General features: G+C 38.3%; 1 protein-coding gene across 1 annotated transcript in view; it reads right to left on the bottom strand.

The window, feature by feature from the left end:
- Nucleotides 1-365: 365 nt before the first annotated feature.
- The window catches only part of LOC144454386 (putative E3 ubiquitin-protein ligase TRIML1), a 57140-nt gene continuing 38400 nt past the window's right edge, over nucleotides 366-19105 (bottom strand). The window contains exons 7-10 of the mRNA XM_078146194.1: nucleotides 18802-18824; nucleotides 18557-18648; nucleotides 794-898; nucleotides 366-601 (exon numbers count right to left, since the gene is read on the bottom strand). Coding sequence (XP_078002320.1) covers nucleotides 366-601; nucleotides 794-898; nucleotides 18557-18648; nucleotides 18802-18824 — 456 coding nt within the window. The remainder of the gene's footprint in view (nucleotides 602-793; nucleotides 899-18556; nucleotides 18649-18801; nucleotides 18825-19105) is intronic.

Raw genomic sequence — 19105 nt, 5'->3', positions numbered from 1 at the left:
TAAGAATTTACCATTCTGTTAGACTTGTCTAGGTCTGAATGGGACACATTGAGTTCCCCTAGCTTCAAGTTCCCTCTCAGCTTCATACTTGTCATCCATTTTTCCTATAAGTAATTAGAAGCATTCAATTCAATTCAGCAAGTATTTATTAAGCCCCAGCAATGTCTTAGGTACTGGGGATACCAAGAACAAAATCAAATAATCCCCACTACAGTATAACTTATATTTTACTGGGATCAAGGGAAAATAGGATGAAATAGGAAAAGCTATTATCTGTACCAGGGCAAGTAAGTACAATTATTTTCATGTAACAAAACACATACATCAATTTGGCTAACAAGTATGCATTCCTTATTCTCTCTCAGTTAGGGGCAGATTGTGAGAGAGCAATCATGTGTCAGGACTTGCTTGGAAAGACAGAAGAAGGGTGTGAGCAGTCCAGAGAAGGAAGTACTAGGGGAAGTATAAATTAGATATCTTTCTTTAACATGATAAAATGATATCTCTCCATGTTCATAGTCAAGGAAAATGCCAACCTTCAAGTTGGGCACACTAATTTGGTGGTATTTTTTATGGACTTGGGAATCAAGATTGTGCTGGGCTATGGCATAAAGATATTACAAATTCTGCTTCTGTACAGTCACAAGCATAAAGAAGTCTTGAGAATCTTTTGATTTTTTATAGATGTCAACACACCAGTCGGTATTGTTTAGCACTTCCACTTGCCAGTAACATCTCATTGAAATGAAGGACTGAGCAGCAAGAACTTCAGCAAAATCTATAAATCTCCCACTGTTATTGGGCACTTCTTCCTGGACACCTTCATATCTCACGTTCTTCAGATCCTCAGATATGATGAGACCAAGAGCAGCTGTGTTAGAATTCAAAGTGCTGTTCACTGTGGAGAGAAGAAGATTTGATTCAATCAATGGTAATAGCAGAGTTGTATTTATTACAGGTGTTTAGAACAGGGAGTGACAATCTATGTATCACAGTGATATTCAAAGAAGTAACTTGGAAAGTTCAATACAGCTGCATAGTATGAGGAATAGAATGGTCTTTGGTTTGTCCAATTGCTGAGAGATTGTGTTACATGCTTATTTGCAAAATCTGGTTCTTTCTGCTTGCCTTTTGCTAAGACCTATAAAACAAATGTATAGCCAGTGCTCTCACGGATCATATTCGTGATTTTAGATGTGTAACTGGAGTCATAACATGCTGACTCATCTATGGACTATTTGAAGGCTGCACAAAAGGAAGGTAAGGACTGCACCCTTTGAGTAGGGCCTTGGAAAATTGATAAGGATATTCTCTACGTCTTTCTTTTCTTTTTTCTTACCTTTTTCTTTCTCCTTTTGTCCATCTTTTTTCCTTCATTTATCTATCTCTTTCTGTGCCTGGATCTTGTGTGTGTCCTTCCTTTCCTCTTAATTTTTCTCTCTCTCACCTTTTCTCAGGTTAATTTTTTTTTCTTGGTAGGGATGGTATACCCCAATAAACTCCATCCCCCTTCTCCAAGTACATCATCCTTTGTATTCTTTAAGCCTTCGTATCATTGTCACTTCTAAGAAGCTTGATGAACTGTGGTCCTAAGTGGTAGTATTGTTATCACTCTTTAATGGAAAAAGGCTTTGGGCATTCATTAGACTCATCAGTGGATCATTCCCTTTCCAGACACTGGAACCAACACATAATGGCAATGTTTAGATTGGTTTGGATAAGGAGAACTAGAAGAGTCTGGAGAATAAGGGTGCTATTCTGATTCTCTTCACTGTTTTCCTTAGCAGCTCTCTTCATTCTTAGGGATTTAACTTTCATGCAGATGGCTCAACCCAAAATTTATCTAATACAACCTCTGTTCTGAGATCCAGATCTGCATATTCATCTACTTGCAGGAAAACTCTGCCTCAGGATTCCACTGACATATGAGCCTTAACATGCCTAAAACAAGTTTCATCATCTTTACCTTTATCCTTGAGATCCTCAAGATAAGCCATTTGAGCATGAATTGAAAGAATGGGGAATACTTATTTTGGAGAAGAGAAGACTTAGGAGCCACATGGTAGCTATCTTCAAGTACACAAATGGTTTTCATATGAAAGGAAGATAAAATTTTCGCTGCTTGGCCTTTGATGCTAGATCAAGGAGAAACGGTTAGAAGTTGCAAAGAGACATATTTAGCCTCAATGTGAGGAAAGCCTTCCTGGTAATGAGACCACTGTAAAAAAAAGAATGGCCTATGTTTGGAATTATCAGGCTTCTCTTCACTATACATTTTCTTTCTTTCTTTCTTTCTTTCTTTCTTTCTTTCTTTCTTTCTTTCTTTCTTTCTTTCTTTCTTTCTTTCTTTCTTTCTTTCTTTCTTTCTTTCTTTCTTTCTTTCTTTCTTTCTTTCCTTCTTTCTTTCTTTCTTCTTTCTTTCTTTCATTCTTTCTTTCTTTCTTTCTTTCTTGGTTAAGTGACTTGCCCAGACACACTGTTGGTGTCTGAGGGTGGATTTCAACTCAAGTCCTCCTGACTCCAAGGCCAGTGCCCTATCCACTATACCACTTAGCTTCCCCCACTGTATGTTTTCATGCAAGGAGTACTAGATGAACCTTGTTAAATATTTTACAGAGAGAATCTTTTTTTTTTTTAGGCAATTGGGGTTAAGTGACTTGCCCAGGGTCACACAGCTAGTAAGTGTCAAGTGTTTGGTCTGAAGCAAGATTCGACCTCAGGTCCTCCTGACTTCAGGGCTGGTGCTCTATCCACTGTGCCACCTAGCTGCCTCAAGATAATATATCCTATTCCTTTTTTTTTTTAAGGCAATTGGGGTTAAGTGACCCCAGGGTCACACAGCTAGTAAGTGTCAAGTGTTTGGTCTCAGGACAGATTTGAATTCTGGTCCTCCTGACTTCAGGGCCGGTGCTCTATCCACTGTGCCACCTAGCTGCCCCTGAGAATCATTGTTTGGATAAAGGTGGACTACCTAATAATGATCACTGAAGATATTTCCAACCATGATGTTCTGGGATTGTGTGAAGGCAAAATGGATTCTGACCCAAAGGAAAATTGGACAAGACATAAATGTGCTGCCTTTTTGTTGTTGATTTTCTCTCTCACCTTTGAAATTGAAATCCTTTCTATGATTTCAGGGAAGGGATACATGGTCATGTTTACAGTAAGGATTTCTGTTTCCCTTTGCAGTACCGATTCATTCCTGGAGAAATCAAATATCAAATTTATTTATTAAAGAATCCATGGCATAGTCCTCATTGTTCCAATCAGTCAATGTTCATTAGCTTAATTGTTTTTTATGTTTCCTAATGAAGTAAAAAGTAAAATTACTTTTAAAGTGGTTAACACTACTTTCATATCCTGAGGCAAGAAAAAAATATATATGTGGTAAGGACAATGATGTATTTGAGTTAGGAAAATGAGACTTGGAAATGATCACCTATTCATTGCCTTGAAGAGACCATGAGATCAGAAAGAATCTTGTAGTTTCTAGTTCTACAACATGTCACATATGTGTCCCTTATCTCCTCTCATATAACTAGTTTAGGCCTTCCTCACTTCTTATCTAGACTATTAGTGTGATCTCCTAATTTGTGTCAATATATTTATTGCCTACAATATGCCAAGAGCTGAAGGCCATATCAATTAAATTCCAATGATTTCCTATTATTTCAATAATAAAACTCTTCTATTTAGTCACTAAAATTCTTCACAATGTGGCTGCAATTTATCTTGCAGATTCATTTTACATTACTACCCTTCATTCTCACTATGTTTCAGCCTCGTTTTATATTACTCTCTCTCTTTCCTTCTATGTTCCAGTCTAACTTGTCTCTCTGTTCACAGAGAATAGGACAGAGTTGAACTTATTACCTTAGGAGTTAATAAAGAGAAAAAGAGGAGAGACTAGCCTATCTGGGGAAAGTACTGAGAAGTGCAGGTGCTGGAGGTAATTATGAACACAGAGAAGGGGTTTAGGGATCATAAAGCAGAAGAAAAGGTGGAATATTAAAATATGATGAGTAAAGGAATTTCAGATTTCTGGAACATTGTTCTTCATCCTTCATTTTCAAAGAAGATCAGTAACATCATGGTGTGATGTCTTGATGTATGTGTGAATTTGATTTAAGTTAGGCAGAGATGCCATCAAAGTGGCAGGACAAAAGCCAAGGAAACTGGCAATGGCTTGGGATGCAATGGATGACCTTGGAGTCTTTGATGTCTGACCAAGCTCTAAGTACTCTGTAGTGCCTTCTTCAACCATCTTCATGACCACTGAAACAATTTGTTCTCATCTACTCATTCTAGTGGCAGAAGTCTTCACACGATTGGGGTAGACATCACCCTAACTCACCAATAGGTTTGAGGCCTATCAGTTACCCTCAACATGGTTAGCCATTTGCCCAGATGGTTTACCAGAGGGTGGCTGCTAGATATATGCAGCTTCTTGGAGCCATAGTTAAGAGTTAAATGGCAGGTGGATATCAAAGGTGGGTAAGTATTTCTGGAAAGGGCTTGGCAAGGCCTCAAAATGGAGGAGATATAGAACACTTGTGGGTGATGACAAGATCTGTGAGTGACTGAGGTAGAGTGGAGGGGTAATTGGAACTGAATAAAGTGAGGAACTTGGAAGTAAGGGTCCTTGAGGTAGGGTCAATATATATGTTGAAGTCCTATGGTATGGGAGCATGAGCTGAGGTAGAAAGAAAAAATGAGCAGCCATTGAACTCTTTGAAAAAGGAAGGAGAATGACCCGGGAGTGGGAATTAGTAAAAAAAAATGCCATCTTTATCTTGATTGGGTACTTAATTAGACTGGAATGAACCTCAGAGGAAGTTCTGTTGCCAGAGGGAGAGTATGGAAATGGTAATAGAGTGCAGAGTATTCCGACTCCTGAGGCAGAGTGGTGGAGGTATGGAAGTGTAACCAGGACAGGAAAGGGTAGCCAGGGATGAAATGCCCTTCATCTTATTTCCTGTGGCCTTACCTAGAGCAAATCCACATCTGGTTTCTTACACTCTTTCTCTAACTCTATGATTCTCCTCCTTAATTCTTGACTCTGATGAGACAGTTGGAATATTCTTTTGCTCAGGCTTTCCAACCTGGTCTTCTCCTCCGTTTGTATGCATGATAGAGGTTCATCTTTCTCCTCATCCAGGAATTGTTGCATTTTCTCAAATTCAGACTCAATATTGTTCTTTTGAATCTCTATTTCCTCCTATAAGGAAACAGATGAGGACAATGAAATACAGGAAATGACATGACATTAAATGACAATGAGAGAATGACAAAATTTTTGGCTTCCAACTGGATTTTGATTTTGTTCATTTCTGAGACTGAATTTGGCCATGGACAATGAGTGCCTTCTCTGTGCTGCATCCACTACACTGTCCATTCTCCTGCTTGAAATCACCACATCCTTTCCCATGGTGCTCTCTGACTGCTATAATGAATTTGATTTGGAATCTGAAGGCCTGACTATGAATGCCTCTTGTGCCACTTACTAGCTATGTGCCTTTGGGTAAAGCAATTAGCCACTCTGATTGTCAGTGTCCTCATTTGTGGAAGCTAATATGTTCACTACCTCTTTCAAAGGGATGCTTTGGAGGATGTCAGCAGATGATGCATTTCAAGTGCTGAATATAGGTGCTTGCCTTTATGAGTGCAAATTTAATCTTCTCATTAGCTCTCTGTTAAACAACATTTTCAGTTTTCCTTCACAAATGAGTCACAGTTTCTTGGAACTTCTCCTATAGTAATGAATTTAAAAAGAAAGAAAGAAAAACAACCATGAATTCTTGTATGCCTGAGAGATTTCAGCTCTGAGTATCCAAACCTATTCATGTGTGAATGGCTGAGATCGATTAATAATGAGACAGTAATGCTTAGTTTTGAAGCTACAGATACAATTTAAAACTGAGAGCCCATGGTCTATGTGGGTAGTGATTCAATGTCCCTTTCTTTCAGCAAACATAAGCCTGAGATGTAACAGTGGTCTCCTTTCTCCCATTCTCTGCCAGAAGGAGGTAACTTTCCAGTGTCAAATGCAAACAACAAATGTTGCTGAACTTTCTTGGCCTTCTCTGTAGGAGATGAAGAAATGGGTGTGATACTAATTATTTATCAAATGAAGATGGCCCTGATAATCTCAGATTCCCCGAATCAATTCTCTAAAAAGAATAGAGACTCTTCCAGAGCAGAAGACCAGGAGACATTTCAATAAAAACTAGAGTGAATTCTTGAACATTAAGGGAACATTTTTGTTAATCTCAATCCATAAGGAAAGGCTCAGGCTGAGGCTGAAGAACACAGCACATTTCAATTCAGCAATAGTATTTTGAGTACTTAGATATGGCAGCTGGCCTGTGAAAACACCACATCCCTTCCTAGGATGATCTTTGCAGACTAGAGTGCAACTTAAAATGTACTTGTGGTTGGAGTGATGAATCCATTACTTACCCTGAAGTCCTTAGCAGCCTCATCTATGCAACAGAGTGTATGACTCAGAATAGCACATGCAGATTGGGCTCTAGTGATCCTCACAGAACAGTTTCTGCACTTTCTGGTGTGTCTCATACTTGCTATATAGCTTCCAGGGTATTGCAAACAATGAGGTCTTAATTTTTTGGCAATGGCTGCCAGTTTCCCAAGACACACATTGGCTTTGAAAGCCCTAACCTGGGAGACACTCCTGCACTCTGGGCAGAGAAAGAGATAGAGGCTTCCTGCCAGCTCCTGAGGAGGCAGCTATGGCAAAAATTGTGACCACACTCAATGGACACTGGATTTTCCAAGTAATCTCTGCAGGTGGAGCAAATGAGCTCTTTCTGGAAATTTTGAATCTGTTCTGAGGAACAGGCCATGTTTCTGAGGAAACAGAATGGGAAAGGTCAGTAACTAGGTCTGGGGATAGAAGTGCCCTTATTACTTGGCCACTTCTGATCCACCAACTTTATCATTTAATTTAGTTGTTTGTTTGTTTGTTTGTTTTTAAATAATATAAGTGTGTCTGAGAGGAAGACTGAATTTTTCACATTATGCAGTTGGGGAAACTGAGGTGAGAAATAGATGAGTATTTTGATTACCCTCTGATCTCTTAAACCTCTCTAAACTAGCTAACATAACTCAAGTAAAATACTATTTTAAATAAGAATAAAAACTTTATTTGGATGTATTTGCTGTTCTCTTGTTCTCTACCAACCCTTGTTGTATGATTTCAGATAATTTCAGTTATAATACCTTATGTAACTTTCATTTTCTCCTCTCTCTCTCTCTCTCTCTCTCTCTCTCTCTCTCTCTCTCTCTCTCTCCTTCCTTCTCTTTCTTCATACTTCCTCTCCTTCCCCTTCTCTCTTTCAATATCTTAAAACTTTATTTTGATGTTTTTCACTTTCCTTTGGGGAAATTCTACACTCCTCATCAGAGCTTCATTTGTAATAATGACTGAACAAATAAAACAACACATAAAACATGTCTTAAAAAGAGGAAGTAGGAGCAGCTAGGTGGTTCAGTGGACAGGACATCAGCCCTGGAGGAAGAAGGAGCTGAGTTCAAATCCAACCTCAGAAATTTACTAGCTATGTGACCCTGGGCAAGTCACTGAACCCCCATTTTCCCCCAAAGAAAAAGAAACAAATAAGGTACATTTTTGGGGGAACCAAGATTAGTCATTACAATTACAATTTCTGTTTCATCCTTTGCGTGTGAATGGCTATAGTAGGAGGCTGTGTAGGGTAGTATAGGCTGGAGGAGGAGGCAGCTAAAGGAGGCAGAGAAAGAGTGGTCAGATAGGTAGGAGTAGAACCAAGAAAGTGGTGTCCTAAAAACCAGAAAGAAGAGAGTATCAAGGAAGAGAGAGTTATTGATTATATCAACAGCTGCAGAGAGATCAATGAGAATGAAGAATGAGAAAAGGCCATTGGACTTGGCAACTAAGAGATCATTAGAAACTTTGGAGAGAGCTGTTTCAGTGGAATGATAAGAAGCTGGCTTGGAAGGGATTAAGAAGAGAATGAGAGGAGAGAAAAGGGAGGTGCCTATTATAGATGGCCTTTTGGAGGAGTTCATCTGCAAAAGACAGGAGAAAAATATAATAACTATGGGGGATGGAAGGATCAAATGAAGATTTTTTTCAGGAAAGGGAAGATGAGTCCTAGAAAATGATCCAGTAGAGAGGGAGAGGTTGAAAATAAATGAAAGAGGGAGGATGACAGAGTGGGCAATCTGTTATAGGAGACAGAATGGAGTGGGATCACTTGAAAAGTAGATAGTTAGTCTTGGTAAGGAATAAAGTCAATTCATCATGTGCAACAAGAGTGAAGGAGGATAAAGTGGCAGATGGTACCTGAGTGATAGGAGCTGAGGAAGAGAAGAGAAGAAGGAGTTCAGAGTGAATATCTTCAGTTTTTTTTCCTTTAAAATATGAGGTAAAGTTCTCAACTGAAAGACTGGGGTTAAGAGGATCCATGGGGGGTTTGAGGAGGGATGAAAAGGTTTGGAAGAGCTGCTGTGGAGAGCAGGATAGTGAGTTGAAGAGAGATCTGTAATAGAATTGCCTAGCAGTAGTAAAAAATTCAATTGAGGGTAAATAACATAAATTTGTAGTGGACCCAGTCAGAATAGTTGCATAATGTTTTCCACCTTCATTCAACAGCATGTGTGCAAGCATTAAAGAAATAAATGTTGGTTGTGATCCAAGGCTGTGGCTTGGCATTATTGGGGATGTAAGAGGGTTAGGGATTCAAGAGAGGAGGACAATGTAGAGTTGAACTGGTTCACCAAGAAGACAACATGAAAAGAAGATAGTGGCTAATGCAAGGGAGATGTTCTGGGAGAAAATTAAAGGATCAGGGGATTAGAGGTCAGTGAATATTAATAGGGTTATGTAAGGGAAGGAAAAATGAGAAGTAAAAATTCAATAGATTATGGTCAGATAAGGGGATTTTAGAATTTTTGAGCACAGATGTAGTATATTTGTAGGTGATGGCAAGATTAAAGATATGACCATCTTTGTGTGCAGCTGAGGTAGGGTAGAGGAATGGCTCATAAGAGGAGAGTAGGTTGAGAAACTAAGTGTTAGGGTATTTGAGGGTGAATCAATATGTATACTGATGTATTCTGTTATGAGAACAGCAATTAGTGTAGGAAATGTAGTTGGGAATGTTGCTTCTGCAAATCATTAGGGTGATGCGTAGCTGATGGGGTATTGACAGCTGTAGGCTGTTGACAAGGAAATGTGGGGAATGGGAGAGGCAATTGAGGCAGAAACTCACATGGGGAAATTAGGAGCTTCTGATAGGCTGTAAGCACTGTAGTATCCCACCAATGGGGAATCAGAGGAGGGACTTGCATTTCAGGATAGGGAATAAAAGGCTGTATTCTCAGCCCTTGAGGGTATGCTCACACATGGGATACCCAGCCTTGCTAAGCCATTAATAGAAAGTTTTTCTGGTTTACCAATGGCTTCTTGGAACTTTTGTTGCTTACAAATAGCTGTTTTTCTGGGATCCAAATATCCTGAGTAAAGGGTGACCAGCACTGGAGAACAGGAAGAAAAGTCCCATTGATTTTAACAGTCCCATGTATTCCAGCTCATGCATGGACTGTTCAAGATCCTAGAACCAAGTTAATGAGTGAGGCCATTGCTGAACCAGAAACTAAAAGGGAAAAGGGGAAAGTAGGCATGAGGCAACCAGGAAACTCTGTGCACAGATCAAGGTAAGGAAAGAAGACTCCTTTAGTATTGCTTTGGTGATTGGGACCAAGGTAGAAAAGAAGACTGTTCAGTAGTACCTTGGTGGGGCATCTTACTGGGGTCCTGAGACCAAGTAAGTCTTGGACAAATAAGTAAGATGGTGAATAACCAAAGGCACCAGGAGAAACAAGACCCTGTGGACATTCCTCCAGATCCTCCCTTAGGGAGAATGTGGAAATACTGGGAAGATATAAGATAGAAAGATAAGAAAAAGATCATAGCTGATGTCAGTTAACTGAAGATAGCCTAAAAAGCCAACAAGAAAATTATATTCGTGAGCACTTTGTCTTGGCCAGACATTTTTGTTGCTGTGTGTTTGTAAAATCTTTCATGTTTGTGGTGAAAGATTTAAAATGAAGGTCTGTAATTAGAGAACATTGGGAATCAAAAAGCAGGGAAAGACTCTCTCAGAAGTTAGTGGAAGGCGCAGCAAACAGCTTTACAACCCAATATAGGAAGAGCTGAGAGAGGGAAAAGCTAAGGGTTTGAATTCAGGTTTAATTAGATCTCAAAGCTATTTGTGAAGGGTATGGGGGAAATACAGCTCTTGATTTGCAAATTGTTAGGCATTAATTGTCTTAATTTCAATAGGTATAATTATTGGAACTCTAAATTCTGGGGGGGGGGAACTGACTCCATGCTACCTGAATTGATTCACAGGTTGTCTGAGTCAAACTCTTAGCTAACTTGAGCGATTACAGGTGATTTTTAAGATGTTTGTAAAACTCCATGCTTCAGCCTCAAAATTCACAGGAGGATGAAATGCTTAGGGTAGTTTTTATCTAATAAGCCTCAAAAAAGGAGACTTTTCAGCTCTCTTAAGGAAGTAAGTTATTTAGAGCCAGGAATTGTCATCGTGTCTTTTTAAGGGAATATATGAATTTGTGGAGAATATTTCCTCTTAAAGGGGCAAAAATATTGAATTTTAAAAATGTTTTAAAATTTTTATCATTACCAGATTTGATTTGATTTAAGTTTGTGTATAGATTCAGGGAAAGAAGATGGTCTGCTGGACACTGCTTGAACAGCACTTAGACCAGAAAAAGTTACCAGATGATGTCAGAAAACCAACCAGACAGCTGCATGAGATTCCTTAAATGGACTATTGTTACTTTTTCTCTTTGAGTTTGTCAGCGTTGATCAGTTTCTCCCTCCCTTCTCCCATATTTTTTATTAATTTATTTTGACTCATCAACAATAGTTTCCATAAGCTTTTGAGTTTAAAATTTCTCCCCCTCCCTCCCCAAGATGGTGTGCAATCTTATATAGGCTATGCATATACAGTCCTATTAAACATTTTTACATTAGTCATGTTCTAAGGAAGAATTAGAACCAATAGGAGCAACCACCAGAAAGAAGAAACAAAAGAGATGAAAAAAAATAGCAAATAGTATGTTTCGAATCTACATTCAAACTCCATAGTTATTTCTTCAGATGTGGGTAGCATTTTCCATCATGAGACCTTTGGAGATGTCTTGGCTCTCTCAGCAATGCAAGGATCTAAGTCTGTCAACCTTAGTCATAGCACAAGGTAGCTGTTAATATGTACAACATTGTCCTGATTCTGCTCACTTTACTTGCGATCAGTCCATATAAGTCTTTTCAGGTTTTTCTGAAGTATGCCTGCTCATCATTTCTTATAGCATAATAGCATTCCATTACATTCATATACCATAACTTCTTCAGCCATTCCTCAATTGATGGGAATCCCCTCAATTTCCAGTTCTTTGCCACCACAGAAAGAGCTGCTATAAATATTTTTGTATATGCCTTCTCCCATATTTTAAGTCCCCAAAAGCCGTTGATGAAATGTTGCCCAACAACACAGCCCCAGATGGTTAGAACAATGGTTCATCGAGTAGAAGGGAATGGCAGTCTCCGTCCTGACTAGATGAAGAAACTGAAGTGAACCATAATCATGACAAGGTAAGTGAAATAATGTTATCAAAACTAGAATCTTTTGATTTAATTAAGATACAGGCACAATGGAGTAAATAAAAGGAAAAAGGGAACTTGTAGGAAATGTGGTTGGGAATATTGCTTCTGCATATCACTCATCAGGGTGATGAGTAGCTGATGGGGTATTGACATGTGTAGGCTGTTGACAAGGAAACATGGGGAATGGGAGACATAATTGGGGTAGAAACTCACATGGGGAAATTAGGACTTCTGATAGGCTGAAAGCTCTGTAGTACCCAGCCAATGGGGAATTGGAGGAGGAACTTGCATTTGGCAATAGGGAATAAAAGGCTGTATTTTCATGCCTCAATAGTGGGCCCACACATGGGTCACCCAGCCTTGCTAGGCCATTAATAAATTTTTGGGGGGTTTTGTTTTTTCCACCAATGGCTTCTTAGAACTTCTGTTGCTTACATTAGGGAGGAGAGAGAGAAATTGTAAACCAGGCATGGCAGTCATTGAGGAAAGGTGGATGCCGGGGTCTGTAGATAATAGCTACTAGGATTTTGATTGGGGCTAGGATGAACCTCAGGAAGAGAAGTTACTGAGTGAAGGAGAAAAGGGAGAACCTGGAAGTGGCAAGGGGGAGCAAGGAATATTCCAACTCCCCTCTCTTGAGAAGAGAGCAAAGGAGAATGAGTGAAGGTGCAGCCAGAACTGGAAAGGGTGGCCAAGATTATTGATCTCATTACCTTTTCCCCAAATTCCTGTCTCCCCCACAACACACACACATCCAGACTTCCCTATTATTGTTGAGGTACATCTATTGTCTCACCATATTTGTTCTCATTCCATTGTTTCTGACACTTCTAACTCTTTGTGATGTCATTTGGGATTTTCTTGTCAAAGATACTAGAGTAGTTTGCCATTTCCTTCTCCAGCTCATTTTATAGATGAGGGAACTTAGGCAAACAGGGTTACGTGGCAAGTAAATATCTTGGCTAGATTTGACCTCAGGATGAGTCTTCATGAGTTCAGGCCTGGAACTCTAGCTACTGTACCACCTACCTGCCTCATTCTCTCAATTGTCCTGGCTTTGAACCTCAGTATCATCCTCTAGTACTCATTCTCTTATTCTCCATATACAATCAATTGTCAAGTCACTTTATTTCCACCTACATAATAACCCTCTTTCAAAATTATTTCAGCAAAGAACTGAGACTTTAAAACTTCAATCAATGCAATAATCAATCATGATTCCAGAGGACTCATGACAGGTGATGAATTCAAGTACAGATTGATACATGCTTTGTTTTGCTTGACTACTTATATTTATAATAACGGGTTAGTTTTCCTTTCTTTTTCACTTGGGGTGAAGATGGGACGAGGGGAGGTGGGTGGGAAAGAAAATAAATTTTGTTATTTGAAAAAATTAAGTTAAAGAAAAAGAATAAACAAAAATGACAATGTGCCTCAGTCTACTCTTTACTATTTCAAAGTCTTCTGTTTCATTTTCCAAATGAGAGGATCTGAAGAGATAACTTCTGACATTCCTTTCATCTTTAGATTTATAATCCTATGATCTTCTATGGCACTTGGGTATCTTAGGGGAAGATCTAGAAAAAAGAGTCCAACCCTTGCGACCAAGTTGCCTTGCTAGGTTGGTTGCAATCCTCTCTCCCCTCCCCCCTACCAATTTTACTGTGAGATTTGTCTTATGTAATTTCATTTGGCCTATGTGTGTTTTATCTTATTGCTGGCTGGTTTTGCTGGCTGGTTTTGTTTGTTTGTTTGGTTTTTTTTTAGCAAATGTGTTTTGTACTAATGACTTTCCTTGTGAATTTAAAAGCCAATGTGAGATGAATAATTTTCTATGTAAGGTAATATGGAAATGGATTTGATCAATTAATATCATCTGCTTAGTACTGAGTTTTGTTTCATGCATTTAAATTCATGACATTGTCAATGTTATTATCATGTTTCTATATATTTTTGTGTTGTGAAACTTGTAAATTATTGTATCAGTTATTTGATTAGAAAAGCTACTTTTAGTCTAAATGTTGTCAGGTTATAAACTAAGCTGTTTAGCTGTTTAAGGTGGCAAAAAAATGTTTAAAGACCATTATTTTATCAGCCCTGCTGACCACATGTAGTATTCTGAAGTACTGAATTTAACTGAGGAAAGGAAGCAATAAAAGGCTTTGCTTTTCTTGCATCTTGTGCCATTCATTCTGTCTCTGATCAGGTCAATCTGTCTCGGTGCCTAGGCTTGTTGATATGTTTGTGTTTGAGTTACTTCTGCTGCTCGTCCTCATCTGCCCCCATTTCTGTGGCACAAAGGTCGGAGCTCAGTTGATTTGCCAATTCCAAGTCGATTTTCCTGTGCCTGTGAAGTGGCAGCTACCTTAGGGGTGGAAATTCTCACATTGACAGTTGAGGTTCAGGTACTAGCACCCTATTTATGTTGTAAAAGGAATTTTGTAGGAATCCTCCTTCACCCATTTCCCCAAATAGATTATATAGTATTAGAATTAATTGTTCTTAAAGTGTTTGATAGCATTCACTTGTGAATCCATCTTACCCTAGGGATTTTTTCTTAGGGAGCTCATTCATGGCTTGTTCATTTCCTTTTTCTAAGTTAGTGTTATGTAAATATTCTATTTCCTCTTCTATTAATCTGAGCAATTTATGTTTTGTAACTATTAATCCATTTCACTTAGATTGTCAGATTTATTGATATATAATTGGGCAAAATGGCTTTTAATAATTGCTTTAATCACTGGTGGTAAAATCACCGTTTTCATTTTTGATAATGATAATTTGGTTTTCTTAATCATAAAACCAACTCCTAGCTTTATTAGTTCAATGGTTTTCTCATTTACTAGTCCAATGGTTTTCTTATTTACTAGTCCAATGGTTTTCTTGTTTATTACTTTGATGGAAGTTATCCCCTCTTCCAAAGGAAATGGGGAAGGGTGTCTAAGTCACTGTTGGTAGTGAAACCCTTAGTCTTCTTTCCTGGACACTCCTTGGAGCTCAAGGCAACTCTTCAGAGCTTTTTGGTTTTATGTACAATATTCCTTTTCTCTTATATACAAAAATCAACTTTTTTGTTAATGATTGTAAAGTTCACGATAATGTTTTTTAAAAAAATTAAACATTAAAGAAATCATCATAGTATAAAAGGGCTTAGGATCACCTTAGACCTCAGTCTTTTATGAGTGTATACTGTAAGTACAGGAAATTGGGAAGACCAGAGTTCAAATAATACCTCAGATACTTACTAGCTTATTGGAATCACTTAACCTCTCTTAGCTTCAGTTTCCTCATGTGTAAAATGAGGATAACAACAGTTTCTTCTTGGCACTCAATATGTAAGCTAATTTAGATAGAATTGGCGTTTTTGCTATATTGGCTCAACCTACCCATGAACAATTTTTTTTTTGGCCATTGGGGTTAAGTGACTTGCCCAGAGTTGCACAGCTAGTAAGTGTTATGTCTGAGGCTGGAAGTCGATTCCTCCTGACTCCCCAGCTGGTGCACTATCAGCTGAGCCAGCTAGCTGTCGCGATTAATATTTTTCCAGTTGTTTAGATCTGACTTTATTTGTGTAAAAAGCATTTTGTAATTGTGCTCATATAGTTCCTGGATTTGTCTTGGTAGGTAGACTCAAGTATTTTATATTGTCTGCAATTATTTTAAACAGATATCTTTCTCTTGCTACTGGACTTAGTGGGTAATATATAGAAATGCTGATAATTCATATGGGTTTATTTTATACCTGAAACTTTGCTGTAGTTAATTATTTCACTAGTTTTTTAGTTGATTCTCTAGGATTCTCTAGGCATACCATCATATCATCTGTCAAGAGTGTTAGTTTTTTTCCTCATTGCCTATTCTATTTCCTTCCATCTCTTTTTCTTCTCTGATTGCTATAGCTAGCATTTTTAATATAATATTGAAAAACAGTGGTGATAATGAGCATCCTTGTTTCACCCCTGATTTTTATTGGGAAGGTTTCTAACTTATTCCCGTAACAGATAATGCTTGTTGATGGTTTTAGATAGATACTAATCATTTTAAGGAAAGCGCCATTTATTCCTATGCTTTAACAACAGTATTTTATGTTAAGAAACTTTTCTGTATTTATTGAAATAACATTTTTTGGGTTGGTTTTGTTATTAGTATATTCAGTTATGCTGATAGTTTTCCTGCTATTGAACCAGGCCTTCATTCCTGGATAAAGTCCCACCTAGTCATAGCGTATGATCTTTGTGATACATTGCTGTAATCTTTCTAGTACTTTATTTAAAAGTTTTGTCTCAATATTCATTAAGGAAACAATTCTCTAGTTTTCTCTTTTTTGCTTTTCCTGGTTTAGGTATCAGCACCATATTTGTGTTATAAAAGGAATTTTGTAGGAATCATTTTTCACTCACTTTTCCCAAATGGATTATATATAGTATTAGAATTAATCATTCTTAAAGTGTTTGTTAGCATTCATTTGTGAATACATTTTGTCCAAGGGATTTTTTTCTTAAGGAGCTCATTCATGACTTGTTTTTTAAGTTAGGGTTATTTAAGTATTCTATTTCCTCTTTTGTTAATTTGAGCAATTTGTTTTATAAACATATATCCATTTCACTTAGATTGTCAGATTTATTGATATATAATTGGGCAAAATAGCTTTTAATAATTGCTTTAATCACTGGTGATCATCCTTTTCATTTTTGATACTGGTAATTTGACTTTTTTTAAATCATAAAACCAGCTCCTAGCTTTATTAGTTCAATAGTTTTCTAATTTTCAATTTTATTAATCTCTCCGATTTTTCAGGATTTTCAATTGGTGTTAAATTGAGAGTTTTTAATTTGTTTGATTTCTGTAGGTTTTCTGTGCTTGCAAGGTGGTATAATCTAAGGAGAGGTGTGATTACTCCTTTCTTGGCCTGTGCTCTGGTCTTTACCTGGGAAGAGATCTTGTTCACCTTTAGCTTCTGGCCCTAGGTCTCCCACTCTCCTGTGACCAAAATTGCAGTGCTTCCTTCTGCTTAGAATTTAGATCAGGTCCCTACTTCCCCATGGGTGACCAGAAGCACTCCTCTCCTCCCTGAAACTATGACCGGGTCTCCTCCTCCTTTGTGGCCACAAGTATTATATTACCTTTAGCCCTGGGACTGCATTTAGGAATCTCATTAGCAATGCAACAGGGTCCTGAACCCAGAATTTATGCCAGGTTAAGAACCCCTGCTTTAGATTTCTAATATAATTGAATATAAAAACAGTAGGCATGAGTATTTGACAAGATGTCAAGTTTATTCAACACAAATAGATTCAGAACCATCCACGATCACCACAACCTGTGTGCATAGGCATTTGCTTCTGCTGGCTTTCTATAGATGTAAAGGGACTTTTTATGATGATTTATCCCCCTAAATGTCATTCCCGGAAGTGGTGCTAGTTCTTGCAAATTCTTCCTCTTCAACAATTGTATCCAGAGATGAAGTCTTCAGCATGAATGCTCTTTGCTTGATGGTCTCAGCTTCAACACTGCCAGTTATGTAAGCAATGTATGTCTTGCCTGAGAAGCCAGGGAAAATTCTAATTGACCTCTTTTTCTCCTCAGACAAGTCATAGTAATGGCAACCCTTCCAGTTTGAGTCCTAAAGAGAGGAAAAGATATCAGTCTGAAAGAAAGGGATTTCAAAGTCCTGAGTGAAAGGGAGACCTTACTTGGGCCCTATTCTGATTTTTTCCCCTGTTCCCCAGGATATTTGGTATGTTCAGAGCAAGAATAGTCTGCACATACCTATGTTATATTTAGGAAAGTGGAATAGCACTCCTACTGAGAACCAGAGCTCTCTCTTTCAGGCATTTTCTTTTACTCCAATAGTCCTTTATATTTTATATCTGCTCACGAGTAAATGCCCCCTTGCCTTTTAGCATAAAGTTACTTCCTAGTCTTTGGGATAGCTTTAGTTCTCCTGACTTGGGCAAATAATGAAAAGCTACCTTCTGATTAATCAAGCCCCCATAGGATTAAACACTGTCAGTTAATTAAGGAAACAGTATAATTAGCAAATGGTATAGTACTCAAGTTTTCTAAATCTCTCAAAATAAATTGGACAGTAAATTCACCCCTTCAGCTAATCATGGAGAGAAGGAAGAAAGATTAGGAGAACCTTCTGTCCACAATTGTCTATTATTGATTGGAGCAATGAGTCTAAGGTACAGATAGGTGCTTCTCAAACACCTGAAGGCTTAACATAGATTTTTCTGAGAAATGAATCCCCGGAGCTTTCAGTGCCTGAGTATCAAAGAAAGCCTTATCTCTTCTCCCAGCCCAACAAATACACAGAAAGCAGCCTGGACAGGAGAGGAGCCATTTATACAGCTGTGACAGTCTCAAGCTCATTCATTTTGATTTTTCCAAAAGATATAATAGGATCTCATAGAAGTCACTTAGTACAACACCCTTCCCACTACACAGCCAGGCAGAGGTGAGGGGTCTTAGCCGCAAATGGAAATAACTTTTGCCCTGTGTCTGGCACAACAGCTTCCAGTGAAGCTCTATGACTGCCCAACTAGAGGCTTAACTAATGAAAAGTTGCCAGGAGACACCAACAGGACAGGGCTCTCCATGAATCTCATTGAGTTTGCTGATCCCTCTCACTTGTTTTTTTCCTTGGTGCTGTTCACAACACTCTAACCTAGACTACCTACATTATTACATCTTTTGGCATATTCCAGGCAAATGGACCTATCTATACCAGGAGTCATTCCCAAGGTATTAGGACACATAGCAGAGATAAGAACACAACTGCAAATGATATTTTGTTTGCCTCCTAGGACTCTTGTTAGGAAAGCCCAAATGAAGATTCTTGCCCAAAGAGCTGACACTTACTTTGAAAGACTTTTAAAAATTCAGTCACCACAGTGACATAAGAAGTATCCAAAGTCAGGTCGAAAGTTTCCAAATTTGGATGTACAAAATTCCTATACATAAGAGAAATCATTTGTAATGAACAGGTTGTGACCTTCATGGTACTAAATGTTCTGTTTCCTGTACCTTGTTTGAGTAAACCCCAATCCCTTGCCATCCAACCCCAATATGTTAGGTATTTATCTGAAATCCAGAAAGAAACATACCTTTCCAAGGTTTCTGCCACATCCTAGAAAGAAAAAAAAACAAGGTTAGTGTACTTCATGAAATTTCTACTAAAGCTTTGCATGACACCAGCCTCTAAAAGCCCATAGCATCCCAGTCCCTAGGAGACACCTTCACTGCTCTTTTCTCTCATTTTCCTGATTTCACTGAACCTTGACTTGGAAAAGCTGGCTTCTGGATATAGACTTTCTTCCATGCTAGGAGGTGCCTGGGCAGTTCTGGTGCTGTGCTAGCAGAAATGGTCAAGCAAGAGGTCTTTGGATCACTGCATGTTTATCTCATTTT

The sequence above is a fragment of the Phascolarctos cinereus genome, unplaced genomic scaffold (assembly GCF_003287225.1).
Source record: "Phascolarctos cinereus isolate Bilbo 61053 unplaced genomic scaffold, phaCin_HiC Scaffold_726;HRSCAF=1367, whole genome shotgun sequence".
Classification (NCBI taxonomy): Eukaryota; Metazoa; Chordata; class Mammalia; order Diprotodontia; family Phascolarctidae; genus Phascolarctos; species Phascolarctos cinereus.
Note: the sequence above shows the minus strand (reverse complement) of the source record. Positions and strands in the feature narration are given on the sequence as shown.